General features: G+C 34.0%; 2 protein-coding genes across 2 annotated transcripts in view; both read right to left on the reverse strand.

Moving 5' to 3' along the window:
* LOC115440568 (glucose transporter type 1) overlaps positions 1 to 3,294 on the reverse strand; it is a 28,524-nt gene extending 25,230 nt beyond the window's left edge. Inside the window, exon 1 of the mRNA XM_037444116.1 lies at positions 3,032 to 3,294. Within this exon, the coding sequence (XP_037300013.1) occupies positions 3,032 to 3,080 (49 nt within the window). The 5' untranslated portion in view covers positions 3,081 to 3,294. The remainder of the gene's footprint in view (positions 1 to 3,031) is intronic.
* Positions 3,295 to 6,548: 3,254 nt separating this feature from the next.
* Positions 6,549 to 15,348, reverse strand: LOC115446824 (insecticyanin-A-like). Its single transcript, XM_037444177.1, has 5 exons — positions 14,944 to 15,348; positions 14,511 to 14,661; positions 11,590 to 11,803; positions 11,128 to 11,226; positions 6,549 to 8,119 (listed from the first exon to the last, which is right to left on the reverse strand). The coding sequence occupies exons 2-5, from the start codon at positions 14,616 to 14,618 to the stop codon at positions 7,902 to 7,904; spliced, it is 639 nt and encodes a 212-aa protein (XP_037300074.1). The 5' UTR covers positions 14,619 to 14,661; positions 14,944 to 15,348; the 3' UTR covers positions 6,549 to 7,901.
* Between the last annotated feature and the right edge of the window lie 1,216 nt (positions 15,349 to 16,564).

The following is a 16,564-nucleotide window of genomic DNA, read 5'->3' on the forward strand; positions in this document are numbered from 1 at the left end:
ATCAGGTGGTATAAAATTGATATTGAAGACCACCTTTTTAACTTCAATAGACTTTAGCAAGGCTTCTGTAGATTCTTTATGCGGATGGGATGTTATCTCTTAGAGGTGAATTTTTAAAAGAAACTTGTAAGTAATCGCTTACATTATTTATGATATTCCTGTGCAATGTTTAAGCCCCCTAAAGCCCTTGGCACAGGCTGTCAGTTCTCACAAAATATATTAAACTATTAATTGTATCAGCCCTGTCTTATATACTGTCCCACTGCTGGACGCGGGCCTCCTCTACCACTGATTAGGCCTTAGCCGCACAGGCAATTACTATATTTTTATGAGGGCGGTAAGTATAGAGTTATTATCGCTATGAATTTTTGTTTAAGCTTAGAAGTTTGGGAGTCATAGGTAATCAAAAAAAATCATAATCTGAGATATAATATAGTCATGTAAAAAGATCATCTTGGCCTTATATTTCAAATGTCAATAGTGCTCATTTTCAAGGCGCTATTGCGCCGTCCCAAATCTGATATTAACTGATTGCCGAGCGTCAAGTTATCGTGAGTAACTGCGTCCTTGCATCGTGGGCCGGTGGGCGACGTCCATTTGTACCTTTAACGGCACGGCTCGCGTTGCCGCATCAATCCCTCTCCTGTGAACGTGCCATTGAATCTTACATGTGAGGGTCACCACTTGACGGGTTTGTAGGCATATGAAATTGGTAGTATGTGCACGCAGATGCAGTAATTATGGATGCATAGCCTGTTTTGAAAAATGGGTGTTATTCTGTTAACTATGAAGTTGAAAAAGAGACTTTATGCCTTTGATTACTTGTTTCGCTTTGAACTGATTAGATATCAACGATTGGTCACGCTAAGCTGTATAGAAACAACTGATTTTAGATTTAGTTATGTTAAGTTATATCGGAATCTTTGGCAAAGTAAATTATTAGGAAATGTAGCACACGCACAAATTCACGCCTTGTATCCCCGCAAGCGTAGGCAGAGAGCGCAACAGGTGCATCCACTCCGCCGCGCGTATTCCGTTCCACGATGTGAAAGATGGCGCGCTTCGATAGCCGGGAATCTGGATTTTGTGGCGATATGACGATTCATACCGAATGCAAATACCAAATTACCGGTTGATAATGACTAACTCAGTATCGCTTTTCCCTTGGGTTCGAACCCGCGACCTCAACTCGACCGTGCTCGACCGGCTACGTCAACGAGGCAGGCGAGGTCAAAATCTCTTAAGGACTGCAAATACAAAGTAGTAATAACTACCGGACCCAAGCTCCGCTTGCCTTTGCTAAAGTCGTGTAGACCTCGTAGGGTCCCCCTCTGCCCTAGATTGACGTCACCCCGTTCCGTTCACATCTGGCCGAAGACACGTCGCGTAATATATACTTATTTCCCTTAGTAATTTATCGCTCGCTTCATGTTGAATCTTAACGGTTATTCGCTTTTGACGAATTAACTTTCACGGAACAATAGGATCATTCGTGAATTTATTAAAATAATGCGACGTTGAATTTAAATTAGTCCTTATATTCAAGTATCTAAGATCGAAGGTTCGCGATATGGATTTATCTTCCGTGGGAAAATAGCCAGTTATGCAGTCAAGCCTTTTTACAATCGCTAACGTTAATTGAAACAAAATAATGTATAATAATGACATTTCCTAGCGATACGTCTATCGATAAGATAGGTAAATTCTGATACATAAGGCTAGCGTTAACGATTATAATAGAAATGCATCTTGTATTCGATCCCTGTTAAATTGCTACTTGCAAACTCTACATTGAGTAGAATGTTATAGCAAAATAAGTATTTTATTCAACTGAGTAATAGGAGCAAGTTATTCCGCTGAAAGCACCCTGATACAAAAACTGGATCTATGCAGTTTCTTTCATTGTGTTCAAGTATTGTGATTATTTTGCTGTATAGCTTTTACTTTTTTAATGTTTCTTGCTTTTTATCTTCCATACATTCATGCCTTGTCTCAAAGAGGTAGGCAGAGGCGCAACAGGTGCGCTCTTTTTCCGCCATGTGCTTTCGGTTCTATATGCGATAAAGGACGAATATCGCCATATCAGGCATCAGCACCAACAAATTCGAGCTGATACTGACCAGAAAAACCCGACATTTTGCCCAACCCGAGGGTCGAACCCGAGACCTCCCTGTTTACTGCAACACAACTACGCAATGGAGGCAGTCGTGGCAGTGTTTGTTTACCTTTGGAAAACATTATACAGTCCCAATACATTTCAAGAGCATTTCAACTGCCCTATACTTAATATCTGTGATAATTATTGAACATTAGAAGCATTTAACTGTAATTTACAATACTCATAGTACATTAAAATTTCATAAAGCATGGCCAATTTAATGAAATTATGTTTGTTTTGCGAAGTAGTTAGTTCGCTGTGACCTAGTTATCGTATATTTTTAACCTGTCCAATTATTAGCTCATTTGAATTATAATAAATGTACGACGTAGAGTTATAGATATAGTTGTAAAATGACTGTTACAAGCGGGGCAAACCTTCGCGGTTATCGACATTAATTCTATTTAGTGCTTCCATTGTTTTATATCTTTCAAAGTCTTCTAAATTAAAGGACATAAGAATCGTGAGTTATTGTTCATTAAATATAGGTTTTGTGCAAAAGTACCTTTAAGCAAGATAGCATATCGATATTTAAATTCGCAGTTTAAAATTAGTAGACATGTGAAGGTATGAAACTGAATATTACCAAAATTTGCGTTTGCATGAATGCAACAGGTTAACTGCTTAATTTTCAATTGTAAATTATGTAAAGTATATTTTTATATCGGACCATTGAATTATTAGGATTTAATCAAATTCTTAACATTGGTTGGCAACGCACAGCTTCAACTAGTGGCTCTGGATGTACTGGAATTTTTACATGATATCCATATCATAATACACAATATGCTTTAAACAATTGCAAGATTTCAATAAAAATTTAAATACCATCGCGGCTGTAATGAATAGACTACAAAACTATTAACTACTCACCACAATAGTTGTGTGAATTCCAAGAGATATCGTCCGATATATTAGACATGGCACTGACTATAAATTAATTTCACAAAAAAATAATTAATTACTATTTTTACACATTTCTCCTTACGTCAGAAAGTGTTGGACACAAATTAATATTTCCTATTTAAAAAGCAGAGTACCGATTAGTTAATAGTTGAAAAAAGGAAGCGGCGACAGCGCTTTAAAAGTTTACGACAAGAACCGTTAGCATTTAAATTGTTTGTGTTGTAAATCCGTTCGAGCGCTCCCATTAACAACGTGTGACTGGGGGTGTTTGCGGACGAGGCAGCGCGCGGGGCTCTGAGGGCGCGGGGCGGGAGGAGGCCGTCCCTCTCCGCACTTCAGCTCGATATCCACACCGAAGCCTTTGCGTTCGTTTTTCCGCGGGTGAACCGAAACACCACAGTCATATGAAGACGAAATTTTTATTTCGTTCTGTTTACTTTTCAATGTTTTATCAATTCTGAACGAAAAAATATCGGTGTATGTTTTTTTTTTAATTTGAAATACGTTAGTGATCAATATAGAGACTCTATGTAGAGGCTTAGCTTCTTTAAAACGGGAAATAAATATGTCATGATAATCTTTTTGGTTATTTGTCTGAGAATTATCAAAAAGTAGGAAGATATTCCTTTGATGTGATTATTCACATTTATAAGGTGATCTCGGTAATATCACTGCAAGCCTTACTTTTCAATTTATTCTATTGATCTTTTTTTAATACTTTGCGTCATCAATGTCAGAAAACTTTTTGAAAGACAATGTATTTATGGATAAATCGCACCAAATTTAAACTCTATGTTAGTAGATATGTGCAAAAATATGCTCTGCAGCTGCCTGCATAAGTTTTATAACAAGAGGCACTCTACATTTTTAATTAATAACCATTACAAAGAACAAAACTACACTCGTCCCTTTACATTTGTCACAATTCTGAACAATTACAATACACTAAATGCACAACTCTCAAACGATGTAGTTCATGACAATATGTCTTTGACAAACTTTTTTACTCCGGCAACTTTGTTTAGTAACAAACATACGAAACATTTTAACAAACAAGTTTATGTCGTGTTCAAATGGTAGAGATGCAATTACAGATTTTTTTTAATGTTAACAAACAAGTAGATTCTGCGTTTTCTCCTCGAATGCACACAGTTTTATTAATTTTTTATTGAAATAATACGTAAAAGCTCAACGCTTGACCTTATAGTCGGATCAATCCCTTGTTATAAGTACGCTGCCGCTAAACCAATTAGTCAAATAGATTCTTTAATATCATATAAAATTAAAATAATAATAATGGAGGTCAGTGGGCCTTATTCCCTCTACGAGGACATCTCGGTTTTTTTGCAATTACGGACATTCTAATCGAAGGACAGCTTTAATGGCAGTATAGGTATAGAGGATTTTTTTACCTTTAAGGCTATCACAACTGTCCTTTGAACAGAATGGTATTAATTACAAAATATCGAATATCGAACTATAGACGGAATAGTGTACCTTGATCTTACTTCATTTTCTCTAATATTCAGTGTCAGTTTTATTATTAAAAAGTTGTTCGAATATTTTTAATAACACTCACTTTTCACATTACATATTTATAATGATTCTATACCGGTCAACAAAATATTTATACTTCGATATTCAATTCGACAGAGCGAAGTTTCACAGATTGTTTTGGGTTTTAATTTTAATAAATCCGTTTAATTTAGAAGTCCAATCGTACCGATATTACTGAAAAACTTGAGTAATGATTGAAGACAATGAAGTCCTTTGTACATCTTCTATCTATCTGTATAAATATATGAATCCCTATTTCCTTGGTCACGCATCACGCGTGAACGGCTGGACCGATTTTACAGATTTTTTTTTGTTGTGTTTGTTATTGTCAGGATAAGGTTCTTATGAAAGAAAAAATTAAGGAAGTTGAGCGGAACGTTAGAAAATTTAAGAAAAGTTAATTTCAGCTATTGACAAAAGAGCAACACTAATTTCTTGTCCGGTTTTTCTGGTGGAAACTGCGTTCCGAACTGATCGTAGAGTAATTACAAAAACTAAATAATGTTTCACATTTTATTGAATAGAAATAAATTATTTCATTTCAGTAGGTACAGAAGCTTTTATACTGCTGTTTGGTGGCAGAGATTGAATGCAGTAAAGTATTTCATTAGATCAGTGGTTCTCAAACTTTTAAATGACGGAACCCTTTTGGGAAGCAAAATACTTGATGGAACCCTACAATAAAACAATTGTTTTATAAGTGTATTTTTATTAATCAGCATAATAAAAGTACAATGTAACAGTTACTAATTATTATTGAGAGAGGTGTTTTGATTTTTTCTAAATTCTTGCGGAACCCCGACAGAGGTATCACGGAACCCTAGGGTTCCGCGGAACACACTTAGAGTATAGCTGCATTAGATGAAACCTTTACGTATACCACTTAGGCAGTAAGATGCGTTTAGAGGAATGATCCTAACTCGTCTTGTCACTTATTGCAGTCCGATTTCTAAGCGTCGCGGCTTTGTAACAATGCCATCTAGCGGCGTATATTGAAACGATTTACAGCTAACCGGGGTTAAAGACGAACCACAGTTAACGTTTTACTTTGTTAAGTATCAGCTACATTTTCTCGGCAGATGACGGTTAATAATGTTTTATTTAGTCTATTCTAAACTCAGACTGAAACCCTGAAAACATAATTCAGTTATTGTTTTCAGGTTTCTTCAATTATTTTAAACTGACGGTAGTTTATCCAAGGCTATATAATATTTTAAGTGTCAAAATTTTTGTACACCAATGTGGGCTTAACTGATTGTATTAACATCAATATAAAAATGGTTTATTTTAAATTTTCCAATAATTATGTTACTTTATCTTGTAAATTGTAAGAATTTCTCATGTCTTTTAAGACGTCTAAACCAGCAAACGACCTTGAATAATTCATTCCATAGTTGATGGCGCACTAGTTACGGGGCGGTGTATTAGCAAAGATTTACGAATAAACTCAGTAAATAAAATTAATTAAAAAATTTTAAACCTCTTAAATAATCCTTATTAAATTGTCTATTTATTAAAGTTGGTTACAAATTAAAATAATGTGTAATGTAGGAGATGCATGGATCGAAAATTTTAGTGCTTTTTTCATCATTAAATTAAAGAAAGATCGTACATATCTTAAAAAAAATTTAACAACCAAACTGAAGATAACATATTGCAGACAAATGATGTTTAATTAATATTTTTTATTTATTATAAATTTCGAATAGAATGCTTCTAAAAAACACGGTTATCGCGCTAACCGTTAAGGTATTAGCGATGATTCATAAACCGTTTCATTGGGAAGATACTCGACATACAGAGATATCAACTCGTAAATTAACATATAGAAATTAGGAATTTTCAATCATAGAAAAAGCAGATTGAGACTTTCACCAAGAAAGGAATTTCACAAGTCGAAGTTAGTGAACAATAAAAAAACAGCTTATTAATATATTATAATAAACGTTTAAATTTAGTTTCATTTAAATTAATCAGCATACAATTTGTTTCAATTAAAAGAGGTAGAATAATTACTATGAAATAAAACAATTTACGGATTTTATTCTGGCTCTTTATATTATTATTTTCTCCCGACGTTTCGAAGACTGCAGTCTTCAGGTCACAGGTAGGAGGACTCACGAAGGCTGCAAAGCCTTCGAAACTTCGGCAGATAATAATAACATAAATTTACCGGAATAAAATTAAATAGTTTTATTACAATGTTTAACATTCACGTAAACATAAGAAATCATTAACTACAGTATATTACATCACATAATGTGATGGATATTAAATAAATTCTCAATACAGTTCAAGCGAACCCGCTTACTTTTAGTTACCACATTAAAGATGAATCTCATAGTCTCATCTATTGAAAGAGTTTCAGGACTTCTAAACTGATGAGGTGGTTTAGGTAACAAAGTAAATATATTTGTAATGGCGTTTTTATATTAGATCATTTTTAATTTTAGCATTATTCAGGGCTCAAGTTTACACATAGACTTGGGAATGGACTGAGTAAAAGCGACAAAAAATATACTACTCATTAGAAAAAGTGATTATAATATCAGCCCTGTATTATATACTTTCCCACTAATGGGCACGGGTTTTTAATATCTACAATACTATACCATTCTTCAAGTCTATGAATTAATATCATAAATAACACCTCAAACGCTATAATTGTAACGCTTCCATTGGCCTCAACATAAATAATCTAATAACTACAATGTACTTAGCAATAATAATACTCCATAGCCTCAACAAACAGACAAAAATTAATTTACTTTCAATTCCTAAATTCGGCAACAACCAAAGCTACATTATATTCGATAGATACTATAAACGAGATATCAGCAATAAAGTTCAAAATACTCTAAATTTTAACAGCTGATTTTGGCTTAAAAATATTTCACAGCTTATGTCATATCCAAAAATATTAAGAGCCTGTTTCACAAGTTCAAGTAAATTTAATTTGACAGTTATTGTATTAAATAGGTAATGCAGATAGTACTAATTTTACTTCTAATTTATTTGGTAGCATAGATCAGAGTGTAACTTATGTATTTGGTCGGCTTATATATTTATGTAAAGTATGATTTACTCAGAAGTTGCGAAACAGGCCCTTACTATATCAAAACAATTGTATAATGTTAAACATTCATCTCAAGAATTAACGTATTCAAAACAAATTTAATCTAACTCTAATTTAACAGTTTAATTTTGGTATAAATACTCTTGGGAAGCGTTCCATAATGTATTAATAAACAAACAAGATTAGCCTCTTTAAATCGATCTTCTAATACATCCTTCTCAGTAACGCGATGGCGGCAGCGGAAGCCATGATTAACGCAGAGGAATCTAGCTGACTGCTTCCATTAATTCTGCATGTGTCTTCTGTGTTATTAAACGTGATGAACGGCGTGTCTTGGAGAGTGTAGTTTGCTATAGCCTGGTCAAGCTTCGTTGCATCCAGGTCTTTCAGATGAGGAGACCTCGTCAGCTTCCATATTTCATCTGGAAATATAGAGAATTTGTTTATTGGCTGAAATCAGAGTGGGTAAGCTCCTGTTTTAGTTAGCTCAATGTAGGCACAGCAAAGACCACACTGACCTTGATTGTAAGGTTAGTAGGATCCAGATAGAATGTCGGTGGTGAGAGATGATTACCCCACACCAGTCGCAACAATTATGCCGGCCTATTCCTTTTCTTGTTTAACTCAACCCAGAGAGATAGAAAACATTTTTTTATAAGGAAACATTTAACATTCGTTCCACCAAAATTCAATCGAATTACAAAGGGATCATCGTAACTCGATGAAAAAACACAATTATCCTACAAAAATAAGAGGAAAAACTAATCAAAACAAATTGATACAAAGCAAAATCACGCGGTTTTCCGTACGAATGCCCTCGACCTCCATTCAACCAATAAATTACTACCTCACTACCGCTACTGCCCACTGCACAATGGTCACATTAAATATAAAGCGACAAAAAATAGGAACTAGTCAAAATAGATCATGCTGTCTTTTTCTCGCATGATTGGCTTTGGCTTCGACAGGAACGTATGTCTTAGCCCTAAACATGAAACATATTTGGAATGTGCTCTAACTTTTTTATTTGTTGCTTGTTTCTTTTTGTTATATATCCTTATTATTTTATTTTGGACTTTCTTCCATTAAAAATATCATTAACATGACATATTCCTTATTCTCACAAACATACAAAAGAGAATATTAGGATGAGATCTGTTATTTTACAATCAGAACCCAAATTATCATAGTGTGTGTTAACCTACTTATATTTTCGTCTATGTAACGATATGGTTCTCATATAAAAAATCGACATGATAATGAAGTTTTATTAGAAACTAGCATTTGGTCGCGGCATTGCCATGGTGAAGGTTTTTCCAGGATAAAAGTCCTGCTCTGTTTCCTAAGATGAAATTGAACCTATATTTAAAGGTAGTTCTCTAGCAAAACATGTGTGAAAACTGCATTCAATTCCATTCAATTGTTTTTGCGTGAGTCGTACACAAACATACACACAGACAAAAAATTAAAAAAACTGTTGTTTTGGCTTCTGTTGCTCTAGTAAAGATCGCCCATATTAGTTTTGCTTCAATATCTATAATGTACTGTCACAATTTATGTATATCTAATATCAATAGATTTCAAAGTTTTTTACAGATTACTAAACAAAATTTTATTTTCTACTAAGATCGTGACTGCTCATGAAAAAATTAACGGAAAAAAAATCAATATATTTGTGTCATTCGCGTGGATGGTATTTTTCCAGAAATCATTACTTGCTGCGGCGTAGTCGGGTAAAATGTCTCCAATATACACATCTGCCATGCCCTTTAGTCCACAGAGGTCACCTTATAAAGAACTAATCAACATATTTATTCCAATAGAAATAAGTGGATCAACGCCCATACGCCGACCAAAATGATAAAAGAGCAACGCGTGGTTGAAATAACGATACTTATGAATCTGTAAATTTACGAATGAATGTATAAAAAACGAGGAATATTTACGAAAAAATAAATAAGGTAGGGTCGTAACCTCTGGAAACCTATTAACCTACTATTTTTTTGTAAATGAGTTGTTCGTCTCTTTTAGTTCCATAATATAGTACTTAGTACTAATATTATAAATGCAAATGTTTGGGTGTTTGTTAGAAGTAAACGCTAAAACAACTGAATGGATTTGGATGAAATATGGCATACGGGTATGCCATGTTTTGCGTTAAAACATAGGCTACTTTTCATCTCGCTCATTTGTCATTTGCGTGGTACACTGTTTAGCGACTTTTTTTTAGCAAGAAAGGCTTTATATGCGGGTAATGCCACAAGCGATGGCTTTTAATGAATAAATCTAACTAAATATTAAAATAGTAGAGGCACTCTATAGATATATTCGAATCTACTGCTTCACAGAAATCCGTCAATGTCATTAGTTGCTGTTGATCCAAAAGCCCAATACACTAACCGAACAGGGGCCTTATTCTCTATCCCGCACGTTATTTAAACAGTGTGTAACAAGCACGTAACACAACGCATCATGTTTAGGACTATAGAAATTTGGCTTACAGAATACCATTCCACGCACATTTCTCGAAGATAACATGACACGGCCGCGTTACGCGTTTACACTATCATACAGAATAAGGGCCCAGGGCTGCAACCATGCTTCTTTTGAAATTTATAGAAGACTAGATTTTGCCTGCGACTCCACCCGCCTGATAAAGTTTTCAGGATAAATAGTAGCCTATAGCACTCAGGGTAATATAGCTTCTATAAGTGGAAAAATCCAAACTAGTTAAGTAGTTCCTTAGATAACGCGGTCAAACAAACAAACAAACTCTTCAGCTTTATATATTAGTATAGATTTTATTTTTACTTAACATCAGATTCTTTTGTTCACTTGACTGTTTTAAATAAAGATTTGGATCACAATTTTATCCTATTACGTTACTTTCTATTTAAAATTGACCCAGCCAAAGACATTTTTCAATCCAAGAAGAACAAGAATGTGTGTCTTCTGCTTATCAAACTTTGACATTAGCAGAATTATCACAAAAACGATGATTATATCACAACCAATTCGAATTGGTCTTTAAAAAAATGGTATGGTAAATACTTACAAAAAAAAAATAATAAAAATAAATTAAAAAGCAGCGATAGCCTTGTTGGGTGTGGAACGGACTGCCGAGACGAATGTCCGCAGGTTCAAATCCCCAAGGGCACACACCTCTGACTTTTCTAAAAATCATGTGTGTATTCTTTGTGAATTTATCGTTCGCTTTAACGGTGAAGGAAAACATCGTGAGGAAACCTGCACATCTGAGAAGTTCTCTATAGGAATTTCGAAGGTGTGTGAAGTCTACCAATCCGCACTAGGCCAGCGTGGTGGACTAAGGCCTAATCCCTCTCAGTAGTAGAGGAGGCCCGTGCTCAGCAGTGGGCAAGTACATAATACAGGGCTGATATTATTATTATTATTATTATTAAATACTTACAAGTGCTGCTATTCCCATCATTATTGTCGTAGCAGGCGAAGATAACAGCATAGTGCTCATAGCTTATGTCCAGGAAAGAGTACGTTTCCGTTCTGTTGTCTGAAACATCAATTAACTGATAATGATACGATCAGGTGATAAGATTACAATAGTGCTAAGGTTAGAATTTGGAATGAATGATTAACTGGATGAATTATAAAATCTTAGTAAGAATTATTAATGAAATATACCCGTGATCACGAAGGCTGCAAAGACAGTTTCTTTTTTTTTATGGAATCCACTTTTGCTAGGTTTTTGAAGAAATATGACTAACAAAACATACTTATTCGATAAAGCAAAGATACAATATCAAAGTAATAATTAAACTGTCATATTCATTAAGTTCGTAGACTAAATCAAAGGTAGAGACTTGAACAAGCAAAACAAAGAACAAAAGCTAAATACAGAAATTATTCATCGCACCATTATAAGTAACCATCAGCAAGTCGCCGCCAGTACTATTACTATTCGGGTCAGGAGTCAAAGCAACAGATCCATTGTAGTAGGACACAGTGTTGTTTGAGATCCATCGGATGGATACACCCAGGGTGTCTTGATGGTCGAAGATGATCATCGCGCAGTCGCCCTGGACGTCCAGGTCCGTTGCAATAGCTGATATGTACCAGGTTCCGTCCATCTGAGGAATAAAAAGGAAAGAATTTTGAAAATAATACTTTGAATTCTATTTTTAGGTCAGGGATTGTTTTCGGCGCAAAAAATAAAAATGTATTGAATCATGTCTTTCTAATTTAACGTCTAATAAGCGGATTTTAAAGAAGGAATCAAAGAGGCCAGCTGGGCCAAAAGGTGAAACTTTTCAAAAAGGAACCCGACACAACATATAGGTACTAATATTCATAAATGCGGTCTGCAAATCATTCTAAAGATAATTAGATTTTACTACATACAGGGAAGCCGGCAGGAATCGGGTTGATCGCTGAGGCCAGACTAATTATGCGGACAGCTAAGAGTTGTAACCATCTTCGCTCGTGGATATATTTTTAACCGTTGCTGCATTTAACATCAGCCATACATTTTTTAAACATTGCCAATTAAATGACAAGACCAGCATGTGATTGTTCTGATAGTATACTATAAATTAACTGCCAGAAGCGGACCCACTTTGCCAAACATTAAAATGAAAATAGTAAAAAAGATTTCACTAATAAGAGACTACAATACCAACACGCTGTTAGGAACTTATCTAAAGCGGATAAAGCCACGAGAAGAAGCTATTTAGATAAAGAATCATCCAATTAATCACACAATGAATAATCAAAAAAAAATAACCATCGATCGTATTAATTACGATGACAAACAAAATACATTATTAGCTACAGACCATTCCTAGCATGATTTGAAGAAATCAGGAAGTAATTCAGTAAAATAGATTTTAGCAATCCACTGGTCTACATCAAAATTTTATTTCTTCTATGGATCTTTTCGTTTCAGAATTGATCACGTCAAAGAACATCGAGCTCTGATATAGGAAAACATGAGCGCCGAAGTATGCAGCTTGTTTATCGTAAGGCGGTCTGAATCTTTTTAGAAGCCTATGTTTATTATAGTGATAGACATTCTGTAGCGGATAATAATGATGATGATACATTTTATATTTCAATCAGAACATTACTTTGTAAATGTAAATATTTTACAATAGATGGCATAATTAAATTGGGTTCATTAAAACATAAGCCTAAGCATAACATTGAATTTTAACATTTAAGCATAACATTTTACTTTTAAAAAAGTTTACAAGTCTAAAGTTTTGAATTAAATAAGAAATCATTAGTCCATAAACTAAGCCTAAATCTAATATTTGTAGGCATTTTATAAGTCCAAGCATTATTATTTAATACAAACAGTTTTATTTGATTATTGATAACTTATGTAAGCGATTTTGTCAATGGTAGTTTATTCTTCTCATCGTAATCCTTGATTTGTTGAGACCTGTAATATTTTACGGAAGTTTTGGATAACAATGATAACTTATATCAAAATTCGTAGTTAATTTTAGGTGTTGCTCGAAGAAATAACACACCTCATTGTTTTATTTATTTAAAAAATATATGCGAGGGTAATGTAACACAAGGCATAAACGTAATGTAAAATATGAAGCCACAATTAACTGTAATGTGTTATGCAATAATTCTGATAAATTTTCTATTTGGAAAATAAATATTTTGATTTGTGAAGTTACAAATTGGTTTTCTGTGTACCATTTCATGGACAAAACATTTTTTACGTTTGTTTAAGACTACATCATTCTTAATGTCTATTTAAATCGCAATACGTATTTTGGTGTGTGTATTCAGAATTTGTACTTTTTCACCCATTCATCAACTATTGTATCACGTAAGTTAAATGAAAATAATTTGAAAAATTCGAAACAATGAGCGATGGGATCGCGAGATCTATTTATGCATCTAGACGATGCTACAATTTCGGGATTTCGTAGATCCTAATATCTGTTTACACACAAACCTTTCTGTAAAATTCACAAAATCAATTACACATCAATTCTAAACTATTGCCTTCGGTACAAAAAGTGAACCTTGTAACAAACGCAATCATTGTTATTCGTGAAATTATTGATTAATCGACCTTGAATACAAAGTTTTGTTATATAAATGGATTCGCATTTCTTACAAAATGTACGGAGAAGAAGATTTTTACAATATCTGACGTTAAAATTACTCGAACTTTGTAGCTTTATAAGCAATTGGGTCGAATGACAACAACAGTTTTTGCATAAAATGACCATTATCTTGTTGATTGTACATATTTTTTAAAACCACTGAATGTAAATATCAATATCTTCAAAAATGATGAATAGTTTCTAAAGTCAATCTTCTTGTAGCTACAATAATTAAGTTGACCTTATGACCAGTGCCCTGCCTCAAAAATCCATTGTACGCAAGTATTATTGGAAAGTTACAGTGCTTATACCACACTAATATCTGGAATTATGTCCCGATTGAAATCTTTGGCTAACAGAAAACTACATTATCTCCGATTGCTTTGAACTTTTTCTCAGAAATAAACTTATATGCGACCGGATCCACGACATTTAGCTCACGCCAATAAATCAAGGTATGGAATATTTAATCATAATAACAATATTTATAGATAATAATAAGATTATTGTAATTCAATATGTAAATCTTCATTTTAATTAGGAATCAGGTTTCAGCACTAACTACTAATATTCTTGAAAATTTTCCGGTTTCGAATCTAACGAAGTTTCAGTTTCCGGAATTTCTATCGTATATCACGAATTCCAAGGTGACATTGAATCATTCGCTTACTGAGAACCCTCTTCTAAAAATAAAATAAAGACTCACTTCTTTCCAATCGAGTTCCCTCGGTGCGACCACCGGACATGTTTCGTTCCTCACAACCGACTCCACTTTAGCAAACACAAGTCCCAGCACAATACTAAGGATGAACATTATGGAACCTTGTCACACAGACGCTACGGCGGATGACCAACGACTGAGAACAAATAAAAATGCAACCATTTATATAATGATTGTTTTTTGTACAGCATCTTTTGTGAATGAGGCTATTGAAATGCCATAGATGGTGGCGATGGGTCTAATAAACCCCGAAATGGTGGGAACGCGCTGAGATTACATTATCGAATATTATGAGGAGTTGAACTCTTCATCAATATTTTCAGGTATCTTCAGCATCACCCCTCAATTAGTACACTAAAACAAAGACACAACTAGTGACTAACATAGAGAAAGAACTCAAAATTGGTTAATTTCTCACAATTAAATATTGTTGCTCAATAAGCTATTTAGTTAGATTAACGTGGTCGCACTCCATCATAATGGTGTGGTGAACCACAGCACAGCTTTGTTTTGATGTCCATTATCCATTAATTTATTATTCGTAATATCAAATGCAGTTTTTTGGACCGATTTCTTCTTCTTTTGTATTTTGGTGACCGATTTTTGACGGAGTCTGACAATTCCTTTTAACTCACAAAACGCTACGTTATCACTAAGTTTTTTGCCTATAGGCACCTTTTTATCTTTGGATAGGACTTTTATAGGGGTGACGTCACAAGCAGAATCTATAATATCGGTAATGTCTTATCGCCATCTACATAAACGTTGGATATATTAATTACTTTCTCAACATCTACAATGGCTGCAGCAACTAAAGACATTGCTCTGAGCCTATGGACAAAACGAAACGGCTTTAAATGTTTTAAATTTTACGGTGTTTATAATAAGGTATTGTTTAGTCTAAACGTTTTTTCCGACGCCGAATTTGAACTCGCGTTTCTTAGTTTCTAGATCAACAATACGCTTTCCTTCTTTAATGACCAACCATAACCAAAATATTTGTAGGTAACTATTCTTGCGAGAAAGTTCCAGAATACAATTTTTGATTATAACTTTTCACATCCCATATCACCCAATTGAAATGTTTCCAGGTATTGAAACTTATAAAACACCTTCCAAATATTATTGTAAGATTACTCCAAGAATTTCGTGAGAGACCGTGTGTGAGGGATAATTAGTTTCTTTGCGTTGATCAGTCCAATCGTTTTTTTTTTTTTTGTGTTAGAAAATTTCCAGACACCCTGAGGTTTTTTCCTGACAACCTGTTTGTCCATAATGAATCTCACAACACCATACTTCGCATTTCAAACGTTTAGTGTGAACAATGTCTTAGCTCAATTCACTTGCACAAGTTCATTTCAATTTTACCAATGGAATACAAACTCTATAACATCCAAACAAGATTTAAAATCGCTTGAATGATAAATATCTCTCAATCCACTCTGCTGGAGAATGACGGCCACTGAAATGTTGTATGCATAGTTAATAGGATTATAAAATATGTCTTACGATCGTCCCCTAAATGATAATATGCTTTTTGTTATATACCTGCAAATCCTAGAATTAAATCAGCGCAATCCGTTTTTCTAGGATCAATTTTAGAAATACTTCATTTGCATAAAACATAGAATATAAATGACACCATGATATACATAACCAGTTAGGCTTGGGGCACATTAATGATCACAATAAAGGAATTAACATGGCGTTAATTCCTTTATTGTGATTTAAAAAAGTTGTATAATTGTAAAATGTAGGTAGATATTGTAACTTTGACTTTACGGATGAACAACACCTCAGTCCCCCCCGTGACCATGAAGGCTGCAAAGTCTTCGAAACGTCGGGAGAAAATAAAATACTAGCACCGCGATAGAATCCGAAAATTAGTTTAATTTCAATGTCTAACATTCGCGTAAACATAAGAAATCATTATGGCGTTAAATGCATTAAATTAAATCATGTAAAATGAAATGTCAAATCGACTGATACAGTAATAATAATATTTGATATTAATGTACCATCAATATTACACTAGACCA

The sequence above is a fragment of the Manduca sexta genome, chromosome 27 (genome assembly GCF_014839805.1).
Source record: "Manduca sexta isolate Smith_Timp_Sample1 chromosome 27, JHU_Msex_v1.0, whole genome shotgun sequence".
Lineage (NCBI taxonomy): Eukaryota > Metazoa > Arthropoda > Insecta > Lepidoptera > Sphingidae > Manduca > Manduca sexta.